Below are 23608 nucleotides of genomic sequence, written 5' to 3'. Positions count from 1 at the left end.
TATCTATTATCTGTCTATTATCTATCTATATATTATCTATATATTTATTGTTCTATAATCTATCCATTATCTATCTTTTAATCTATTATCTGATTATCAATTATCTATGTATCTATCTATTATCGATCTATCAGTTATCTATCTATTATCTATCTATCTGTTATCTATCTATCTGCTATCTATCTCAGTTGGATTTAACCTGTCCTATTTACATATAAGTCGTCTTTTTTGCTTTTGTTGCTCCCGTGCTTTCATTGCTGCGGGGCTTTTTCACTCTCGTTGTATTACAGAGAGCACTGAAATATGTAGAAAGGGCAGAAAGACAGAAAATGTCAGGGCGGGGACGGAACGACTGACGGCGGCGGTGGGTGGATCAGTTACGCTGAATGAGCCCAGGAGAGAGAAACAGGTGGAAGAATTAAAAAAAAAGGGCCAAATAATGAAAATGACCGGCTGGCTGGGCGTCCTGCTCCTCTGTGTGTCTCTATCACCAGGTCAGTACATTACACATGTCTGGGAGGCTGCAAATCTGTATTGGTGTAGTTATGGATGTAGCAGAGCTGAACGTGTTGGTATGGTAATAATGCACCGAGTGGCTTCTTACTTGTAAAATGCCATATTAGAGCCCTAGTCTTGTATTTAATTACCCTGGTGAAAGTCAGAGTGGCTTGTTTGTGCCCCCTGGCATTCCGCACCTGGGCACATGCCCATATTGCTCATCCTTAGTTGCACCTCTAATCTAGGCCACCACTAAGGGGAGCTTACTGAAGACGGATTTAGTACTGAGTTTAACTCCTTAAGGACTCAGCCAATTTGTGCTTCATTTTACCATAAAATGCACTGGAAAATGGAATAAAATGGTGAAAAAATGCAATTCCACCATTTTGGGAGTTGTTTCACTTTATGGTGTTCATTGTGCAGCAGTTTAATTCTCCAGGCTGGTCACGATTATGGAGATACCAAACCTATATATTTTTTGTGGCTTACATAAATTGTCAAGTTTGTTAAAAGAAAAATTGGTTTGTGTCGCCTTTTTCTCAGGCCCAAAACTTTTATCATTTTCCATCAATGGAGCTGCGCAAGGGCTTTTTTTTCTTTTTTTTTTTTTGGGGGGGGAGGGGGAGACATGTTAAACGGATGTTTTTGGAGGGTAACTCAGAATTTTTTATTTACTTTTTAATTGTATTTATTGTAGGACTTGTGGCGACAAAATAAAAAATCGGCAATTTATGGTGTTTCAATATCTCTTCTGAATGGCATCCTTTTTTAATTGTTCTTTTATTTACTAAAATTAGTTCTCATCAGTAGATAGTAATGTTATTACAGTTGCAAAGGGGTTAAACGAAAACTGGGTTAATGAGCAAATTAGGAGGATGCTGATCTAGGAAACATCTGCAGCTGCAGGAGATGCCACGTGTGATGCCATCTTCAATGAAGTAAGCGGCGCAGTGGCATTTAGCTCTTGACTACAGAGGCTCCGGGCAGAGTAAGCGTTTTCTTCCCTCTCTTCCCATCTCTGGTTCCATGCCTCCATCAGTCATTAGAACTGTGTAATTGCCTTTGTAGGTGGCACAAGATTCTGCATTAATGGCTATCCAGCTTTTTACAACTCCATTAGATCGAACCTTCAAGAGCCGAGTTCCTCCAAATACAAATTCTCCCAGTTGGTGACTCTCCCCAGTTGGTGACTATCCTAGTTGGTGACTCTCATAGTTGGTGACTCTCATAGTTGATGACTCTGCCAGTTGCTGACTATCCCAGTTGGTTACTCTCCATGTTGGTGACTATCCTAGTTAGTGACTCTCCTAGTGGGTGACTCTCCCACTTGGTGACTGTCTCAGTTAGTGATGCTCTTAGTTGGTGACTCTCCCATTTGGTGACTCTTGAAGTTGGTTAATAACCTAGTTGGCGACTCTCCCAGTTGGTGACTCTCCCAGTTGGTGAGTCTCCCAGTTGGTGACTCTCCTAGTTGGTGACTCTCCTAGTTGATGACCCTACCAGTTGGTGACTATCCCAGTTGGTGACTTTCCTAGTTGGTTACTCTCCCCAGTTGGTAACTTTCCTAGTTGGTGACTCTCCTAGTTGGTCACTCTCCCAGCTGGTGACTCTCCTAGTTGGTGACTCTCCTAGTTGATGACTCTACCAGTTTGTGACTATCCCAGTTGGTGACTCTCCTAGTTGTTGACTCTCCCAGTTGGCGACTCTCCCAGTTGGTGATTCTCCTATTTGGTGACTCTCCCACTTGGTGACTCTCGCACTTGGTGAATTCCTAGTTGGTGACTCTCCCACTTGGTGACTCTCCTAGTTGGTGACTCTCCTAGTTGATGACTTTCCCACTTAGTTACTTGCCAGTTGGTGACTCTCCTAGTTAATGACTCTCCCACTTTGTGAGTCTCCCACTTAGTGAATCTCTTAGTTGAGGACTGTACCAGTTTTTGACTGTCACAGTTGGTGACTCTCCTAGTTGGTGACTCTCCTAGTTGGTGACTCTCCCACTTGGTGACTCTCCCACTTTGTGACCCTGCCAGTTGGTGACTCTCCCAATTGATGACTCTCCCACTTGGTGAATCTCCTAGTTGGTGACTCTACCAGCAGGTGTCTCATCCAGTTGGTGACTCTTCCAGTTGGTGACTCTCCTAGTTGGAGACTCTCCCCAGTTGGTTACTCTCCCAGTTGGTGACTCTCCTAGTTGGTGACTCTCCTAGTTGGTGACTCTCCCAGTTGGTGACGCTCTTATTTGGTGACTCTCCCACTTGGTGACTCTTGAAGTTGATGAATAACCTAGTTGGCGACTCTCCCAGTTGGTGACTCTCCCAGTTGGTGACTCTCCCAGTTGTGAACTCTTCCAGTTGGTGACTCTCCCAGTTGGTGATTCTCCTATTTGATGACTCTCCCACTTGGTGACTCTCCCACTTGGTGAATTCCTAGTTGGTGACTCTCCCACTTGGTGACTCTCCTAGTTGGTGACTCTCCTAGTTGATGGCTTTCCCACTTGGTTACTCTGCCAGTTGGTGACTCTCCTAATTAATGACTCTCCCACTTTGTGAGTCTCCCACTTGGTGAATCTCCTAGTTGAGGACTGTACCAGTTTTTGATTGTCACAGTTGGTGACTCTCCCACTTGGTGACTCTCCTAGTTGATAACTCTACCAGTTGGTGACTATCCCAGTTGGTGACTTTCCTAGTTGGTTACTCTCCCCAGTTGGTAACTTTCCTAGTTGGTGACTCTCCTAGTTGGTAGTCTCCCATCTGGTGACTCTCCTAGTTGGTGACTCTCCTAGGTGATGACTCTACCAGTTGGTGACTATCCCAGTTGGTGACTCTCCCAGTTGGTGACTCTCCTAGTTGTTGACTCTCCTGTTTGGTGACTCTCCCAGTTGGTGATTCTCCTATTTGATGACTCTCCCACTTGGTGACTCTCGCACTTGGTGAATTCCTAGCTGGTGACTCTCCCACTTGGTGACTCTCCTAGTTGGTGACTCTCCTAGTTGATGACTTTCCCACTTGGTTACTCTGCCAGTTGTTGACTCTCCTAATTAATGACTCTCCCACTTTGTGAGTCTTCCACTTGGTGAATCTCCTAGTTGAGGACTGTACCAGTTTTTGACTGTCACAGTTGGTGACTCTCCCAGTTGGTGACTCTCCTAGTTGGTGACTCTCCCACTTGGTGACTCTCCCACTTGGTGACCCTGCCAGTTGGTGATTCTCCTGTTTGATGACTCTCCCACTTGGTAACTCTCGCACTTGGCGAATTCCTAGCTGGTGATTCTACTAGTTGGTGACTCTCCTAGTTGATGTCTTTCCCACTTGGTTACTCTGCCAGTTGGTGACTCTCCTAATTAATGACTCTCCCACTTTGTGAGTCTCCCACTTAGTGAATCTCCTAGTTGAGGACTGTATCAGTTTTTGACTGTCACAGTTGGTGACTCTCCCAGTTGGTGACTCTCCTAGTTGGTGACTCTCCCACTTGGTGACTCTCCTAGTTGGTGACCCTGCCAGTTGGTGGCTCTCCCAATTGATGACTCTCCCATTTGGTGAATATCCTAGTTGGTGATTCTACCAGCTGGTGTCTCTTCCAGTTGGTGACTCTTCCAGTTGGTGACTCTTCCAGTTGGTGACTCTCCTAGTTGGAGACTCTCCCCAGTTAATAAGTTTCCCAGTTGGTGAGTTTCCTAGTTGTTGACTTTCCCAGTTGGTGACTCTCCTAATTGGTGACTTTCTCCTAGTTGGTGACTCTCACAGTTGGTGAAACTGCTAGTTGGTGACTCTCCCAGTTGGAGACTCTCCTAGTTGGTCACTCTCCCTGTTGATGGCCATCCAGATGGAGTGCACTGCTACCATTTGGTCTTTGGAGGTCTAATCAAAGTATTGCACTTAGATGGTCATCCTTTATTTAATGAGCATTTGTGGATCTCACTGTTTTGCAAGTTTAACTCTATTTTTACTCTTTTTTTTCCTTAGTTTTATCCCTGAAATGCATCACTTGCTCGGGATTTCCCTACGACTGCCAGGAATCTACTCAGCTCTGCACCTTGGACCAGACCAACTGTATGTCACAGTCGTTCACAGTTGTAACTGGTAAGGTGCCCATGTTTCTGCTTTACCTACTTAATGTAATGTCACGTGTGACTGGATACACCGCCTCCAGCAGGGCGAATTTAAACAGAGTTAAGGGAAACACCGGGGAAACCGTTACAATGGAGGGCCCTGCAATAGGGAACGGGGACGTGGAGACCTTCTGCACTCCCCTGAGTCAGTGTCCCTACACTCCTGACGATCCCTAGGCAGGTTCCGCACCTGGCGACGAGCTGGATACCTCAAATTCCTAGCTCGCCTTGCACCTATCCCTTTCTAGTGAATTGGACGGTGCAGAAACTAATCCCACTACTGCACTAATACACACACACAAGGAAAGTAACAAACAGGGAAAAACAGCACTTAGCTTTGCTCTGTTGCTATTACTCCCAGCAACAGAGTACGACACCAAAGTTCAGCTTCACCCCTGAAGCTTGACACCTGAATTCAGCTTCCGCCTGAAGCTATTACACCAGCGCTCCCCTGAGCTGCAAGGAACTGCTCTCTGTAGTTCCTTCCTTCACCAGACTTTACACCAGAGCTCCCCTGAGCTGCAAGGAACTCCTCTCTGAAGTTCCTTCCTTCACCAGACTTGGTTGGAAATGAGCAATATCACCAACAGTGAGTGAGACTACCTGCTACTCCTTTATAGGTAGCAGCCAGGGAATCACACCTGCTTCATTATCACGTGCAATAACACTAGCGGCTACCGGGGGCAACTAAACTAAAGTAACCAGAGTGCAATGACCCTAACGGCCACCGGGGGCAAAACTAGAACTAAAACAACCACAGTGTAATGACCCTAATGGCCACCGGGGGCAAAACTAACTTTAAGCAAACAGCTTAAAGGAAAAAAAAAGGTTACTTGTGCAAAATCTTTCATAATCCAACCTGGATTATGACAGTACCCTCCCTCAAAGAGGGGCCTCTGGACCCTCAAGACCGCTCTTCACCAAAAAAAAAAACACCTACAGTGGGGACGCCCAGATCCAGAGTTCACCCCAACAACTACCTGAACTTCAGGTTTATGACAAACGAGCACCGCTGGTATTGGCAATGTATGTTCCGGAGGCACCATCCCTTTCCAAAGCGCCAATCTGGGGAATGAGTGGTGTATGGGCAAGTTTGTGGGTAACTCCAGCTGGTAAGTCTCCGGGCCGATGATGGCCGACACCAGATACGGCCCGATCACCTGAGAATTCCAGACCCCCGCAACACACTTCCACTGGATGTTTTTGGTGGCTACCCTTACATGCTCGTTCACACACAGGTCCGGACCTGAATGTTTATTGCCACACATTCGTTTGTCACAATACGGTGAACTCTTTCTGAAACTGACAACAGAGGCGTCCCCCTGTGTCACCACACTCACACCCCCGCAATTCACCAAAGGAAACACCACCCTCCAACCCCTCCCACTACGAGGTCTGCGCCTCTCAGGGTTGGCTAATGGCGAGGGTTGAGCCTTGCCCCTACTCTCCTGCAGCACCTCAGCTGCTACCACTGGAGAGGAAGGGGAGGTTTGTAGAGAGATGGCAGAGACAGTAGCCCCAAGGCAGCAGCCCTCACACGACTGCTCCCAGCTGACTACTTTCCTAGTCCGCCAATCTAAGACGGGGTTGTGTTTTTTAGACCAAGGGGGGCCCACAACGATAGGTGCTGGATTTCCCTCCAAGACGTAGTATGACTGGGACTCATCATTATGTCCACTATGCAGCACAATGTCTTCTACGACTTGGTTTAACCCCCCCTGGCTCAGTGGGACAGAGTCAATGGCTTGGACGCTTATGGGTTTGTCCGGCATCTCACACCTCAGACCATGAGTTTGGACAAACTGAGCATCCACCGGACTGACTTCTGCTCCACTGTTAACAAGCACCGGTATGCCCTCAGGTACCTCGCCAACCATCACCTCTGCTGACATAGTACCTTCTGAGGGCGAGGAGGAAATATACACTCCCAGGTCGTCTTCCTCCACACGACCAGGGGGACACGGCTTCTCTGATATTACCGAAGTTTCGGCGTGAGTGCCAAGGACTAAATTATTAGTCTGCTCACTATGGGGACGTACCCCTTCACCTTGCGGAACACCAGGCAGCACCATGGGGACACCAACTCCTCCCACCTGCCTGGGTACGTCCGCATGTATAAGCAAGTCCTGCTCCCCAGCAAGGACTCTAAGGTGCATCTTCGCCAAAGCCACAAATGGACCCTCTAGTTGAGGCAGAGGGTAGGCCTCAGACCCATAATTCCGCTGCAGGTGCTGCTTAAACACCTCATTCAGCTCCTTACTCATCTCAGTGAGGACCAGCAGCAACTGCTCACCGGTCTGAACTTGGCCCATGGCTCACCAGAGAAAAATGTTAGGGTTGATGATAATGTAATGTCACGTGTGACTGGATACACCGCCTCCAGCAGGGCGAATTTCTATAACACCCGTGAGCCTGGATACACCGCCTCCAGCAGGGCGAATTTAAACAGAGTTAAGGGAAACACCGGGGAAACCGTTACAATGGAGGGCCCTGCAATAGGGAACGGGGACATGAAGACCTCCTACACTCCCCTGAGTCAGTGTCCCTACACTCCTGACGATCCCTAGGAAGGTTCCGCACCTGGCGACGAGCTGGATACCTCAAATCCCTAGCTCGCCCTGAACCTATCCCTTTTTAGTGAATTGGACGGTGCAGAAACTAATCCCACCACTGCACTAATACACACACACAAGGAAAGTAACAAACAGGGAAAAACACCACTTAGCTTTGCTCTGTTGCTATTGCTCCCAGCAACAGAGTACGACACCAAAGTTCAGCTTCACCCCTGAAGCTCGACACCTGAATTCAGCTTCCGCATGAAGCTATTACACCAGCGCTCCCCTGAGCTGCAAGGAACTCCTCTCTGAAGTTCCTTCCTTCACCTTGGTTGGAAACGAGCAATATCACCAAAAGTGAGTGAGACCACCTGCTACTCCTTTATAGGTAGCAGCCAGGGAATCACACCTGCTTCATTATCATGTGCAATAACACTAGCGGCCACCGGGGGCAACTAAACTTAAGTAACCAGAGTGCAATTACCCTAACGGCCACCGGGGGCAAAACTAGAACTAAAGCAACCACAGTGTGACCCTAATGGCCACCGGGGGCAAAACTAACTTTAAGCAAACAGCTTAAAGGAAAAAAAAAGGTCACTTGTGCAAAATCTGTCATAATCCAACCTGGATCGTGACACTTATTACTCCATCCCACATTAGCAATGGAGACCAACCCTTGGGATTTTTACGTCTGCCACTGTTTTTTCACCAAAGTGCATTGTAACTGGACTATGGAACACTCATTGTAGCTTTCATAAAAATATCTACAGGAGCAGCAATAGGATGCAATGTTACTCTATAAAATTTCATTTGATACATTTTTATAAAAATCTAATTAATTAGGCAATGTGAGGTACACAATAGTCTGGTTTTAGAAGTGCAAAATCCTCCCTTGATGGACAATTTGGTCTCGAACTCTAGTTATTAATTTTCTGTAAGAAACCAGTAGATGGGGGATGTCAATACTGACAAACTCTATTTGTCGGACAGTGGATCCCTAACATCCAGTCTCTAGCATTTGCAAAGATCAGAATCCTGGACTATTAGGCTGTGTGCACACAATGCTTTTTTTTGTACTTTCGTGGCACTTTTCCGCTGCGGAATCGCCGCGAAAACGCAAAGAAAACGCATCGCTATAGAATTTCGCAATGCTGTGCTAATGCGTAGCGGAAAAATACGCAGCATGCTCATTCTTTTTACGGAATGGCGGCAATTCTGCTGCCATAGGATTGCACTGAAACGCTCACTTTACGCATGTGGCTATGCCCACCATGCATAAAGTGAGCGCTTCATGTGCGGATGGTACCCAGGGCCTGGAAGAGAGGGGACTCTCCTCCAGGCCTGGGTACCATATTCTTGTGAAAAATAGAATAAAATTAAAAAATAGTGATATTCTCACCTTCCGCCGGCCGCCGGAGCCTTCCCGCCTGTCCGCCGCGCTCCCGGCATCTTCCGGTCCCAGTAATGCTTTGCGCAAATGACCGCTGATGACGTCGCAGGAAGGCTCCAGCGGCCGTGGAAGGTGAGAATATCACTATTTTTTATTATTTTTAACATCCTATCTTTTACTACTGATGCTGCATCATTAGTAAAAAGTTGGTCACACTAGTCAATCGCTATGCTTGACAAGTGTGACCAACTTGTCAATCACATTTCCAAGCGAAAAACGCTTGCAAAACGCTTGTTTTTTTCACGGGAAAAACGCATGCGAATTCGCATGCGATTTACCCTTGGTGAGAGTCGCAGAAATGTTGCGGAAATTTCTGCAGCATTTCTGCAAGGTGGGTACATAGCGTTAATCAGATTTTTCCATAATTCAGAGAGTTTTCAGTAGCAGAATACGTCATGCAGCACAAAAACTTAAAAACTCCTGCCTCTACTACAAGGAGGTGGAGATTTTTTTTTATAAAGTGGCCCCTTCGTCATATTCATAGAAATAAGGAACATATATTTTTTACTTTTGCATCATGAGAAAACAAAATATTGCCTAGTTCAAGTGTTACATATATTTAAGAAAATAATGGCAATATTTTTTTCTCATATTAGAATTTGCATAAAAAATGATTTAGCAAATTTCACACGGATCCCTGGGGCTATATTTTACTTTTTGTCATTTCAGGAAAAGTTTGCAGCAGTCTCATTATCAGCAGAGGCAGGATTTCAATGACTGCTATGCATAGCTGATAAAACAGAATCCACCAATCACAATAGGTCATGTCACAGCTCACCTCCTCCTTCTGTACAATGACTGATAACACCTCTATATACAGTAAATAACACAGGATCCACCATTCACAATAGGTGATGTCACAGCTCACCTCATGTCACAGCTCACCTCCTCCTCCTGTACAATGACTAATAACACCTCTATATACAGTAAATAACACAGGATCCACCATTCACAATAGGTGATGTCACAGCTCACCTCCTCCTCCTGTACAATGACTGATAACTCCTCTATACACAGTAGATAACACAGGATCCACCATTGATAACAGCTGATTTCACAGCTCACCTCCTCCTGTACAATGACTGATAACACCTCTATATACAGTAGATAACACAGGATCCACCATTCACAATAGCTGATGTCACAGCTCACTTCCTCCTGTACAATGACTGATAACACTTCTATATACAGTAGATAACACAGGATCCACCATTCACAATAGGTGATCTCACAGCTTTGAAAGATGTAAAGGTTAAATTAATGTGTGCACTTTATTTAATGGGAGGGTCAGTTCTAGGGTATCTACCTTTGAGTCAATGGATTACTAAGGTCTATTTTAAGATTACACCATGTATGGGTTGCTTTGGTCTTTTAACGCGTAGTTATTTCAGTATTTCTGTCAGACTGCCGCAGTTCGGTTCTGAGAATCTTTATTCCTCAGCAGGAGCCTGCAGAGACCTCAACCACAGCCACTTACTGTGGAAGCCCAGGGATTTCTTTTATGCACAAATAACATGTCAAACTGCCTATTCTTCCCAACAAAGATCTTTTTGCATTCAATATTTAAATATAGAAACATTGGGAACAGTTTTGTAGCTCAAAGCATTTATCTCTTTTATACTTGTGTTGTGCATTGCTTTTTTTTCCCTGAAATATAACTTAAAGGGCTATTATCTCCAAAAATACATTGTTTACTGTCACAAAAAGAACTCAATGCATAATGGATTGCCAAAGTCCCATGGCGCATGATGAATATATGTGCAGTTGAGTACCCTAATACTCACATGTACAAAAATATAACTACTATGATACTGCCCCTATGTACAAGAATATAACTACTATAATACTGCCCCCTATGTACAAGAATATAACTACTATAATACTGACCCCTATGTACAAGAAAATAACTACTATAATACTGACCCCTATGTACAAGAATATAACTACTGTAATACTGCCCCTATGTACAAGAATATAACTACTATAATACTGCCCCTATGTACAAGAATATAACTACTATAATACTGACCCCTATGTACAAGAATATAACTACTATAATACTGCCCCTATGTACAAGAATATAACTACTATAATACTGCCCCTATGTACAAGACTATAACTACTATAAATACTGCTCCCTATGTACAAAAATATAACTACTATAATACTGCCCCTATGTACAAGAATATAACTACTATAATACTGCCCCCTATGTACAAGAATATAACTACTATAATACTGCCCCCTATGTACAAGAATATAACTACTATAATACTGCCCCTATGTACAAGAATATAACTACTATAAATACTGCTCCCTATGTACAAAAATATAACTACTATAATACTGACCCCTATGTACAAGAATATAACTACTATAATACTGCTCCTATGTACAAGAATATAACTACTATAATACTGCTCCTATGTACAAGAATATAACTACTATAATACTGCCCCTATGTACAAGAATATAACTACTATAAATACTGCTCCCTATGTACAAAAATATAACTACTATAATACTGACCCCTATGTACAAGAATATAACTACTATAATACTGACCCCTATGTACAAGAATATAACTACTATAATACTGCTCCTATGTACAAGAATATAACTACTATAATACTGCCCCCTATGTACAAGAATATAACTACTATAATACTGCCCCTATGTACAAAAATATAACTACTATAATACTGCCCCTATGTACAAAAATATAACTACTATAATACTGCCCCCTATGTACAAGACTATAACTACTATAATATTGCCCCTTTGTGCAAAAATATAACTACTATAATACTGCCCCTATGTACAAGAATATTACTACTATAATACTGCCCCTATATAAAAAAAAAACTATTATAATACTGCTCCTATGCACAAGAATATAACTACTACAACATTGCTCCTGTGTTCAAAAATGTAACTACTATAATACTGCCCCATGTACAAGAATCTAACTACTATAATACTGCCCCATGTACAACAATATAACTACTATAATATTGCCCCTATGTACAAGAATATAACTACTATAATACTGCCCCTATGTGCAAGAATACAACTACTGTAATGCTTCCCCTATGTATAACAATATAATTAATATAATACTGCTCCTGTGTACAAGACTATAACTACTATAATACTGCTCCTATGTCCAAGAATATAACTACTATAATACTGCCCCTATGTACAAGAATATAACTACTATAATACTGCCCCTATATAAATAAATAACTATTATAATACTGCTCCTATGCACAAGAATATAACTACTATAACACTGCTCCTGTGTTCAAAAATATAACTAATATAATAATGCCCCTATGTTCCAAAATTAACTATTATAATACTGCCCCTATGTACAAGAATCTAACTACTATAAAACTGCCCCATGTAAAAGAATATAACTACAATAGTAGTGCCCTAATGTACAAGAATAAAACTACTATAATATTGCCCATATGTACAAGATTATAACTACTATAATACTGCTATTATGTACAAGAATATAACTTCTATAATACTGCTCCATATGTACAAGAATCTAACTACTATAATACTGCCCCTATGTACAAGAAAATAACTACTACAATACTGCCCCTATGTACAAGAATCTAACTACTATAATACTGCCCCATGTACAAGAATCTAACTACTATAATAGTGCCCCATGTACAAGAATATAACTACTATAATACTGCCCCCTATGTACAAGAATATAACTACTATAATACTGCTCCTATGTACAAGAATCTAACTACTATAATACTGCCCCATGTACAAGAATATAACTACTATAATATTGCCCTTATGTACAAGAATCTAACTACTATAATACTGCCCCTATGTACAAGAATCTAACTACTATAATACTGCCCCATGTACAACAATATAACTACTATAATATTGCCCCTATGTACAAGAATATAACTACTATAATACTGCCCCTATGTGCAAGAATACAACTACTGTAATGCTTCCCCTATGTATAACAATATAATTAATATAATACTGCTCCTGTGTACAAGACTATAACTACTATAATACTGCTCCTATGTCCAAGAATATAACTACTATAATACTGCCCCTATGTACAAGAATATAACTACTATAATACTGCCCCTATATAAATAAATAACTATTAGAATACTGCTCCTATGCACAAGAATATAACTACTATAACACTGCTCCTGTGTTAAAAAATATAACTAATATTATAATGCCCCTATGTTCCAAAATTAACTATTATAATACTGCCCCTATGTACAAGAATCTAACTACTATAAAACTGCCCCATGTAAAAGAATATAACTACAATAGTAGTGCCCTAATGTACAAGAATAACACTACTATAATATTGCCCATATGTACAAGATTATAACTACTATAATACTGCTATTATGTACAAGAATATAACTTCTATAATACTGCTCCATATGTACAAGAATCTAACTACTATAATACTGCCCCTATGTACAAGAAAATAACTACTATAATACTGCCCCTATTTACAAGAATCTAACTACTATAATACTGCCCCATGTACAAGAATCTAACTACTATAATAGTGCCCCATGTACAAGAATATAACTACTATAATACTGCCCCCTATGTACAAGAATATAACTACTATAATACTGCTCCTATGTACAAGAATATAACTACTATAATACTGCCCCATGTACAAGAATATAACTACTATAATATTGCTCTTATGTACAAGAATCTAACTACTATAATACTGCCCCTATGTACAAGAATCTAACTACTATAATACTGCCCCATGTACAACAATATAACTACTATAATATTGCCCCTATGTACAAGAATATAACTACTATAATACTGCCCCTATGTGCAAGAATACAACTACTGTAATGCTTCCCCTATGTATAACAATATAATTAATATAATACTGCTCCTGTGTACAAGACTATAACTACTATAATACTGCTCCTATGTCCAAGAATATAACTACTATAATACTGCCCCTATGTACAAGAATATAACTACTATAATACTGCCCCTATATAAAAAAATAACTATTATAATACTGCTCCTATGCACAAGAATATAACTGCTATAACACTGCTCCTGTGTTCAAAAATATAACTAATATAATAATGCCCCTATGTTCCAAAATTAACTATTATAATACTGCCCCTATGTACAAGAATCTAACTACTATAAAACTGCCCCATGTAAAAGAATATAACTACAATAGTAGTGCCCTAATGTACAAGAATAAAACTACTATAATATTGCCCATATGTACAAGATTATAACTACTATAATACTGCTATTATGTACAAGAATATAACTTCTATAATACTGCTCCATATGTACAAGAATCTAACTACTATAATACTGCCCCTATGTACAAGAAAATAACTACTATAATACTGCCCCTATGTACAAGAATCTAACTACTATAATACTGCCACATGTACAACAATATAACTACTATAATATTGCCCTATGTACAAGAATATAACTACTGTAATACCCTATGTGCAAGAATAAAACTACTATAATGCTGCCCCTATATATAATAATATAATTAATATAATACTGCTCCTGTGTACAAGATTACAACTACTATAGTACTGCTCCTATGTACAAGAATATAACTACTATAATACTGCACCCTATGTGCAAGAATATAACCACTATAATACTGCCCTCTATGTACAAGCATATAACACTATATTACTGCTCCTATATTCAAGATTGTAACTACTATAATACTGCCCCCTATGTACAAGAATATAACTGCTATAATACTGCCCCTATATAAAAAATAACTATTATAATACTTCTCCTATGCACAAGAATATAACTACTATAACCCTGCTCCTGTGTTCAAAAATATAACTACTATAATACTGCCCCTATGTTCCAAAATTAACTATTATAATACTTCCCCTATGTACAAGAATCTAACTACTATAAAACTGCCCCATGTAAAAGAATATAACTACAATAGTAGTGCCCTAATGTACAAGAATAAAACTACTATAATATTGCCCATATGTACAAGATTATAACTACTATAATACTGCTATTATGTACAAGAATATAACTTCTATAATACTGCTCCATATGTACAAGAATCTAACTACTATAATACTGCCCCTATGTACAAGAAAATAACTACTATAATACTGCCCCTATGTACAAGAATCTAACTACTATAATACTGCCACATGTACAACAATATAACTACTATAATATTGCCCTATGTACAAGAATATGACTACTATAATACTGCCCCTATGTGCAAGAATAAAACTACTATAATGCTGCCCCTATATATAATAATATAATTAATATAATACTGCTCCTGTGTACAAGATTACAACTACTATAGTACTGCTACTATGTACAAGAATATAACTACTATAATACTGCACCCTATGTGCAAGAATATAACCACTATAATACTGCCCTCTATGTACAAGCATATAACTCTATATTACTGCTCCTATATTCAAGATTGTAACTACTGTAATACTGCCCCCTATGTACAAGAATATAACTGCTATAATACTGCCCCTATGTGCAAGAATATAACTACTATACTACTGCTCCTATGTACAAGAATATAACTACTATAATACTGCCCCTATGTACAAGAATATGACTACTATAATACTACCCCTATGTACAAGAATATAACTACTATACTACTGCTCCTATGTACAAGAATATACTGTAACTACTTTAATACTGCCCCTATGTACAAAAATATACCTACTATAATACTGCCTCTATGTACAAGAATCTAACTACTATAATACTGCCCCATGTACAAGAATATAACTACTATAATATTGCCCCTATGTGCAAGAATATAACTACTATAATACTGCCCCTATGTACAAGAATCTAACTATTATAATACTGCCCCATGTACAACAATATAACTACTATAATATTGCCCCTATGTGCAAGAATATAACTACTATAATACTGCCCCCATGTGCAAGAAAACAACTACTATAATGCTTCCCCTCTGTATAACAATATAATTAATATAATACTGCTCCTGTGTACAAGACTATAACTACTATAATACTGCTCCTATGTCCAAGAATATAACTACTATAATACTGCCCCCTATGTACAAGAATATAACTACTATAATACTGCCCCTATATAAAAAATAACTATTATAATACTGCTCCTATGCACAGGAATATAACTACTATAACACTGCTCCTGTGTTCAAAAATATAACTACTATAATACTGCCCCTATGTTCCAAAATTAACTATTATAATACTCCCCCTATGTACAAGAATCTAACTACTACAATACTGCCCCATGTAAAAGAATATAACTACTATAGTAGTGCCCTTATGTACAAGAATATAACTACTATAATACCGCTCCTATGTACAAGATTATAACTGCTATAATACTGCTCCTATGTACAAGAATATAACTTCTATAATACTGCTCCATATGTACAAGAATCTAACTACTATAATACTGCCCCTATGTACAAGAAAATAACTACTATAATGCTGCCCCTATATATAACAATATAAATAATATAATACTGCACCTGTGTACAAGATTGCAACTACTATAATACTGCTCCTATGTACAAGAATATAACTACTATAATACTGCACCCTATGTGCAAGAATATAACCACTATAATACTGCCCTCTATGTACAAGCATATAACTCTATATTACTGCTCCTATATTCAAGATTGTAACTACTATAATACTGCTCCCTATGTACAAGAATATAACTGCTATAATACTGCCCCTATGTGCAAGATTATAACTACTATACTACTGCTCCTATGTACAAGAATAGAGCTACTATAATACTGCCCCTATGTACAAGAATATGATGACTACTATAATACTACCCCTATGTGCAAGAATATAACTACTATACTACTGCTCCTATGTACAAGAATATAACTGCTATAATACTGTCCCTATGTGCAAGAATATAACTACTATACTACTGCTCCTATGTATAAGAATATACTGTAACTACTTTAATACTGCCCCTATGTACAAAAATATAACTACTATACTACTGCCCCTATGTACAAAAATATACCTACTATAATACTGACCCTATGTACAAGAATATAACTACTATAATATCGCTCCCCTATGTAAAAGAATATAACTACTATAAAATTATTCCCTATGTACAAGAAAATAATTACTATAATACTTCTGCGTATAAGAATATAACTACTATAATACGGCCTCCTATGTACAAGAATATAACTACTATAATACTGCCCCTATTTACAAGAATATAATTACTATAATACTGCCCCCTATGTACAAGAATATAACTACTATAATACTGCCCCTATTTACAAGAATATAACTACTATAATACTGCCCCTATGTACAAGAATGTAACTACTATTATGCATTCTTTTTCAGAGAATGGGAGCGTTACAGAATGGACATACAAAGGTTGTTCACAGGGGCTTGTGTGCAATGAGACAATTTATACGGATTTGGGCTTCAGGAAAACCTATGTTAGTTCCACGTGCTGCATCACAGACTTATGCAACACTGACACCTACTACGGTATGTTACAAGCAAGTCAGTCAGAATATTCATCCTATGCTGTCAATAGATAATATTTTCCATTTATTCACAGTTTATAGGAGGCTCTCGTTCAACCGATGCAGTTGATGGTGCAAAAGCCGAAGGGCCAAATTTTAAATATATGGGGACCTAATTCACAAATGGTACCAATGGTGCTCAATTCTAGAAGTCTATTTGTAAATCATTTTATTAAAATGGGAGCTTTGACAGCGTCACCCTCCGAGAAATAGAAGAGTATGGACTTGCTTCTTCTTATGATCCCCAATATGGTGTTTTGGGGTTCCCTGGTAACTTTTTAGAAAAGGACATGAAATTGAAAATTGAATTGATAAGATCATGGTGGAAATTAACAGATCATGGTGCAGAGAACTTTAGATTGAAAGCAATTTCATGTCCATGTGAGGCTGGTTTCACACTTGCGTTTTTTTGCGCTTTTTGTAGCGCAAAAAAACGCATGCGTTTTTTCCCCTATACTTTAACATGGGTGCGCATAGGTGCGCATACACATGCGTTTGTACGCGCATGCGTTTTTTGTAGTGTGCACTCGGGCGCACAAAATGCATCCTGTTGCATTTTTTGTGCGTCCGACTTGTCCCAAAAAAACGCATGCGCACGCAATGCGTTTTTTTACAGCAAAACACCCATTATAGTCTTTGGGTGCGCATACGTGCACGTATGCGCAAAAAAACGCATGCGTTTTTTAAAAAAGCGCACCAAAACCCGCAAAAAAACACCCACAAACGCATGATGCGTTTTTTTCATGCGTTTGTGTGCGCAAAAAATGCGCAGCAAAAAAGCGCAAGTGTGAAAGTAGCCTTAGAATAGAAAATGTAGTTCTGATCCGGCTTAGGAAAGATCATCCAATTGTGGTCATTTTCTTCCTATTTATTCAGGACTTTCATTTTCTTTTCCAGCTCGAGTCCCTGTTGCCGCTCTATTTTGTGAGTCCTGTGAAGGTAACAATGTGACCTGTGCAGCGTCCAACCTGACATCCCTCCAATGTGGCGGAGTACAAGATCGCTGCATGACGATCCAAACTGTGTATGTCAATGGTAAGACCAGCCCGTGAAGTGTGTATGGACACCTCGTCACAGATCCCATTCCTAATAATTCTCCCATTTCTGCAGATTCCAGCTCGAACGTTGTCTATAAAGGTTGTGCAACGGGTAACCTGTGTGGTCGGCAGTTGGCATATAACACCGGTGGTCCCAGGGTTTACACGGAGGTGTCATGTTGTGGGAACAAGTACTGCAACCATGGCGTTCAAGCAGGTACTGTGCACTCAAAAGCAAATGAGACATTTTTGTTACGTTTTTAGACAGTGCCCTACCTAGATACAGGATTGGGCTGTTGGATTTCCATATGCTCCATCTTTTCATTTTCAGAAAAGAGGTAGAGGTTTACAAACTTCCCATAAAATACAACCCAAGCAGGGGCGGACATATCATTGGAGCAGCCTGAGGCCCAAGAAGTAATGGGGCCACTACCACCTCCTAGAGCAATAAGGAGCTTCTGTCATAGGAGAACTGTGAAAAATGAAAAGGACTCATATAGTGTTCTTGCACAGGGACTCATTTCTGTCTGTTTGTGCCATTGAACCCATGGGTCTCTTTTTGGAGTTGGTTGGTGAAATCTAGGGTGGTGATGGGTCGCCCTCCCAGGGCTGTGGGGTACTCGGTACCGGGCTGGTGTCAGGGGAATGTGTCACAGCAGCGGTGACCCGGTCCGTGGCCCTAGGCGACCAAGTAATGGGGGAATGTAGTTAATGAAATGGAATAGTTCGTGACGCCACCTGTGGTGTTTGGCAAGCAGATGTTAAGCCAACCCCCCCCCCCCCCCGTTAAACACAGCACGTCCGCGGGCTGCAAGACAACAAAGGGTTCTGGAAGCCGAACTGGAACTGCTACCAGATGCAAGGTACTCATTGGCCATCCTCAGGTACTCCTCTTTCCAAGGTGTCAAGTTGGGGACCTTTGGCTTAGGCTGCCGGGCTGGAGCTGGTGCAAGGGCAGCCGGTGTTCTAGCAGTCTGGGTAACAACTGTGGGTGGAGGTGCAGCAGGTCGCTTCAGCCTGTACCTCTCAGCAAGCTCCTCCGGGATACGGCGTATATTCAGGGCATATCACCCCCTGAGCCCCTCATGCCGGGTGAATGTCACATACTCCCCAGGTTCCAGATTCCGGTCCAGGTGTCCCTTACTCAGATGGGACTCAACGTCTCTCTGGCTAAAGAACAGGTCGGAGATCCGTTTGGGGTCAGAGATAAACCCGAACCCCCGCTCCCGATTCACGTTGAGAACCTGGCCCCATCCTGCTGAATCCCGGTGACCAAAGTGACCATCACGGTTTTCTCCTTTCGGGCTAGATACGGGCCCAGCACAGCCATCTTTCTCTGCTTCCTCTCCCGATATTCAGCTGCCAGCTGCCGGATGGTGGCCTGACAGCTGGCCCAGTTCTCTTCTTCCTCCCGCTCCTCCCGGGACCTGCTCGCACCCACCGGGGCCCGCGGCACCACCGTTAGGGGTTCAGATGTCTCACCCTCGGGACTAGCATCCCGGTCCCAGACAAGGTCCAGCACGACCTGCCCTGCCGCTACCACGGGCGCACAACCCAGGGCCTTCCCAGGTTCAGGGGCTGCAGTCCTACCTGGGCACTCCTGGCAGTCTTCCAGCTCCGGTGCAGGCTTGAGGCGGTGAGCTGCTGCCGGGATATCCACCGGAATGGCTGGCCAGGGTGCCAGCGGTGGTGGAGCGGGTGATGGTTCCGGGTCCGCAGGGGTCTCCGATGGGACCTGCGCAGCCGCGTCAGGTCCAGGCAATAGCGCGGCCTCAGCAGGTACCGGTGGAGCGGGTACCGCAAGCGTAGGCCCCTCCTGGGCATGTTGCCGGTTCAGCCTCTCCAAGGCCTCCTGTCTCAGCTGCAGCCGGGTGGTCAGCTCGACTATTTCTTCTTCCAGCTGCCGGCGGTTCATCTCTGAGATCGGGTTGGAGCCTTCAGCCATGGCGCCAGGGAGATCCGTTTCCCCGTGCTCCGCAGGCCTCCTTCCCTCATTCTCCAAAATGGCGTTCTGGCGTTCTTCTTCCTGCCTCGGCCCCTTTCCCGCCACTGGCTTCTTCTGCCCCTCCTTCCAGGGGCGGCGTCTTCTTCCAGCGCCTCCATACCAAGCCAGTATACGAACTACTCGGGGGGTGGGCCATGTTGCTGTCACATAGTAATTCAGGCAGGGAAGGCCCAATACTCTTCGCGGTCTTTTCCTAGGACCTCCCATCTCTTCACGCCCTTCTTCTCTGCGCCAGCGGCCATTTCTAATGTCCATTTTACAGTCTATTAAATTGGGTCTTCTGCACATTTTCAAAAGTTCAAAGTCTCACAATTTCAGGCGCACAGAACTCGATGGTATCGGGTCTCGTCATCCTGTTCGTGACGCCAAAATTGGGTCGCCCTCCCAGGGCTGTGGGGTGCTTGGTACCGGGCCGGTGTTAGGGGAATTTGTCACAGCAGCGGTGACCCGGTCCGTGGCCCTGGGCACCCAAGTAATGGGGGAATGTAGTTAATGAAATGGAATAGTTCGTGATGCCACCTGTGGTGTTTGGCAAGCAAGATGTTAAGCCAACGCTGTGTGCAGATCCTCTGGGGCTGATGGTGTGTTGCAGCATAGATGGTGTAGCTCCCCACAGGTGAAGCTGTAACCCCAGGGCAGTGTAATTGCAATAGATGAGGATAGGCGCAGGCGGTGTGAGGAATGCTGGTACCCAGATGTAGCGGTGCTGACGGTGTTAGCGCACAAAGGAATGGAAGACACCAGGGCTTGTAGTTCCAAAGCTTTACTCACAGTCCGTGGTACACACTGGTGCCTGCCTCCGTGCCGTGTCCTCCGGGGCAGAGACTCAATCAACCTCCCAGGCAAGTCAGGATTCTCCTCTCCAACACTCCGCCAACATGTACCTTTCCTGAACGACTCTTCTATTGCGCCTTAAGGTGTGAAGAGCTCCAGTACCGTGATACTCTGGAGTTCCTCCTGTCAGATGTTCCTAACAACTCTACTCGTATGGCAGACAGCTGTAGCCTCTCTCGGAGACTCCCTTCTCCGGAGTCCTGGCTCTCTATTCAGTTGCTGTTGTGCCCCAAGTCTTAGATGTGAGTAGTGCATTTACAACCAACTACTCCACCGGTGTCTGCTGCAGAACCATAAGCGTCCATACAACCTCGGGGACCGGGCCCCGGCCTTGCACTGAGAACCTATAGGCAGGGTTCCTCTTCCGACCCACAACTCCTCTCTGTTCTCCTACTCCTTCGTTCCGCACTGTTCCTTCCCTCTCTTATGGAAGCTTAGGTTGCAGTTCTACATCTTTCTCCTTCTGTTCCTTTCCCGTGCCAGCTGGCTCAGATCACCGAGGCAGCTGCTCGGACCCGTCCTCAGACTCTCCTGACTGACTGTCCTCCTCCCGCCTGACCTCCCGTCAGACTGACTTCTAGACAGTCAGACTGAACTGTAATTCTAAACCTTCCCAATCTTTTATATGGATCTCAACTCCACCCACCTCCCAGCACGTCCAGTGTTCCATGCAGGGAACCACCAGAGGTGCTCTGCTACTCTCTAAGCGCTGAGCCGCAATGTGATTGTGCAGAACTACCCTGTTGTGTGGGATGCGAGTGTTGGAGTGTGGAAAGGAGCTCCCAACTTACCTGGATGGTGGGGCACTACACCTTAGGAGAAGGTGCAATACCTCTGTGGTGACAAACTATTTCCATTGTCTTTTTTTTTCTCCAACAGTGACAGTGAATTTGACCCTAACTGGCATGCAGTGCTACGCATGCAACGAAACTGGCAAAGGAGAATGCACAGCACCCATCACCAAAATAGCCTCGTGTATGGGAAACATGACCTCGTGCCTGGATATAGTAGGTAATAGGCTGGTTTCTTGTGAAAATACAAGAACACAAGTTTCCTAAGGTTGTGTGTGGTGTTGAAACTCGGTTCAATTGACTTCCATGGAGCTGAGCGGATTTTACACATTGGATTGGGTAATGTAATTAATATATATATAGACTAACTCTTTTCTGTGGATCTTTGTACAGGATTTCCTCGGGGGAACACTCTGATGCGAGGCTGCTGCTCCAGTGACGTGTGCTATGGTCTCGCCGCGTCCCCGTTTCTACAGCCCAGCCAAAAAGTGCACTGCTGCCAGGGCAATCTGTGCAACAATGGAAATATCGCATCCTATTACAATTCAGGCTCCACCGCGACGGCACATGGGAGCTTGTTCCTGATAGCGTGTGCCCTACTGGTACTTATGAAGGGGTTATGGACATTCCTGTGATTGATACCACTTGGTGGTAGGACGAAGAAGACTACTTACTCCTACATCATGAAACTCTGGAGTCTCCCTTATCCACAAGCAAAATGATTGAACCAGGGTTGTAAACTGAATGGGTAGAGCATGTAAACGCTGTTTTTGCACCATGTCCTAGTACAAGCTCATTCTTCGTACACCCAGCATGAAGTCCTTGCCAAGAAAATATCTTTAGCCTAGGTTGCCTTGAGAGAGAATTTGGATCCATGATTCCAAACTTAATTGTAGCACAATTTTAGGATGACTTTTAATCAAATACCCAATGCCACAGTAACTCTACCAACCTCTGACCCATAACGGTGACGCCAGATGTTTCCCCTATGTCAGTACCGCTTCGTCAATGTTATTAACTGAGACTCATTCTCTACGCTCTCAGGTAGCGTTCACGCTGACAATGCTGTTTGGTCCAAACAGGTGCACTTTTATTGCTTTTATAAAACTTCAAGGGATTCAAAACCAAAAACAGCCTCTTCTGGGCACAAAGGTATCACAGCAAATACACAGCTCATTCAGCAGCACATATATGTCAGTGCGGTCTCACCCAAACAGATTACAGTCCTTTCTTCAGGAGAAAACTTCATACACAGCAGAGACACGATCCCACCAGTCTTGGTATCCCCTTCTTCCTGATCTCCAGTAGCTTCCAGCACCAAACAGAAGACTTCAACTTTGGGCACATTTCTCTGCAGCTCCAACAAACAGACTGCACAGCTTTCCTAGCTGACTCAAACAGTCTCCATTCATAGAGAGACACTGGCTTATCTCTATCCCAGATACTGTATAGCTCACATTTTCGCCTGTCACTCACCACCAGCACACTAGACTACTCAACATCCAGCAGAGTGACACACCTAGTGGCAACAGACCCCGATTCTTAGTTAAAGCAAGCAGGTGCATCTAATTAAGACCTGCAGAACTAGAATTTAACCCAGTCCTACCTATCTTTACCACAGCCCCCATAACAGTTCCAGACATATTTTTACATACTTCCATCCCACTTGCTTTTTTTTTCTCTTCACACTGAAAGATACAA

General features: G+C 42.7%; 1 protein-coding gene across 1 annotated transcript; it reads left to right on the top strand.

The window, feature by feature from the left end:
* Positions 1-439: 439 nt before the first annotated feature.
* Positions 440-22877, top strand: LOC141084923 (urokinase plasminogen activator surface receptor-like). Its single transcript, XM_073569868.1, has 7 exons — positions 440-494; positions 4461-4577; positions 17053-17202; positions 18138-18275; positions 18351-18494; positions 21996-22127; positions 22301-22877. Exons 1-7 carry the CDS (start codon positions 440-442, stop codon positions 22540-22542), a joined length of 978 nt encoding a protein of 325 aa, XP_073425969.1. The 3' UTR covers positions 22543-22877.
* The last annotated feature ends 731 nt before the right edge of the window (positions 22878-23608 follow it).

The sequence above is a fragment of the Dendrobates tinctorius genome, unplaced genomic scaffold (genome assembly GCF_039654945.1).
Source record: "Dendrobates tinctorius isolate UK_male_01 unplaced genomic scaffold, ASM3965494v1 ptg000028l, whole genome shotgun sequence".
In the NCBI taxonomy this organism is placed as follows: Eukaryota; Metazoa; Chordata; class Amphibia; order Anura; family Dendrobatidae; genus Dendrobates; species Dendrobates tinctorius.
This window is presented reverse-complemented; position numbering and strand designations above follow the sequence as displayed.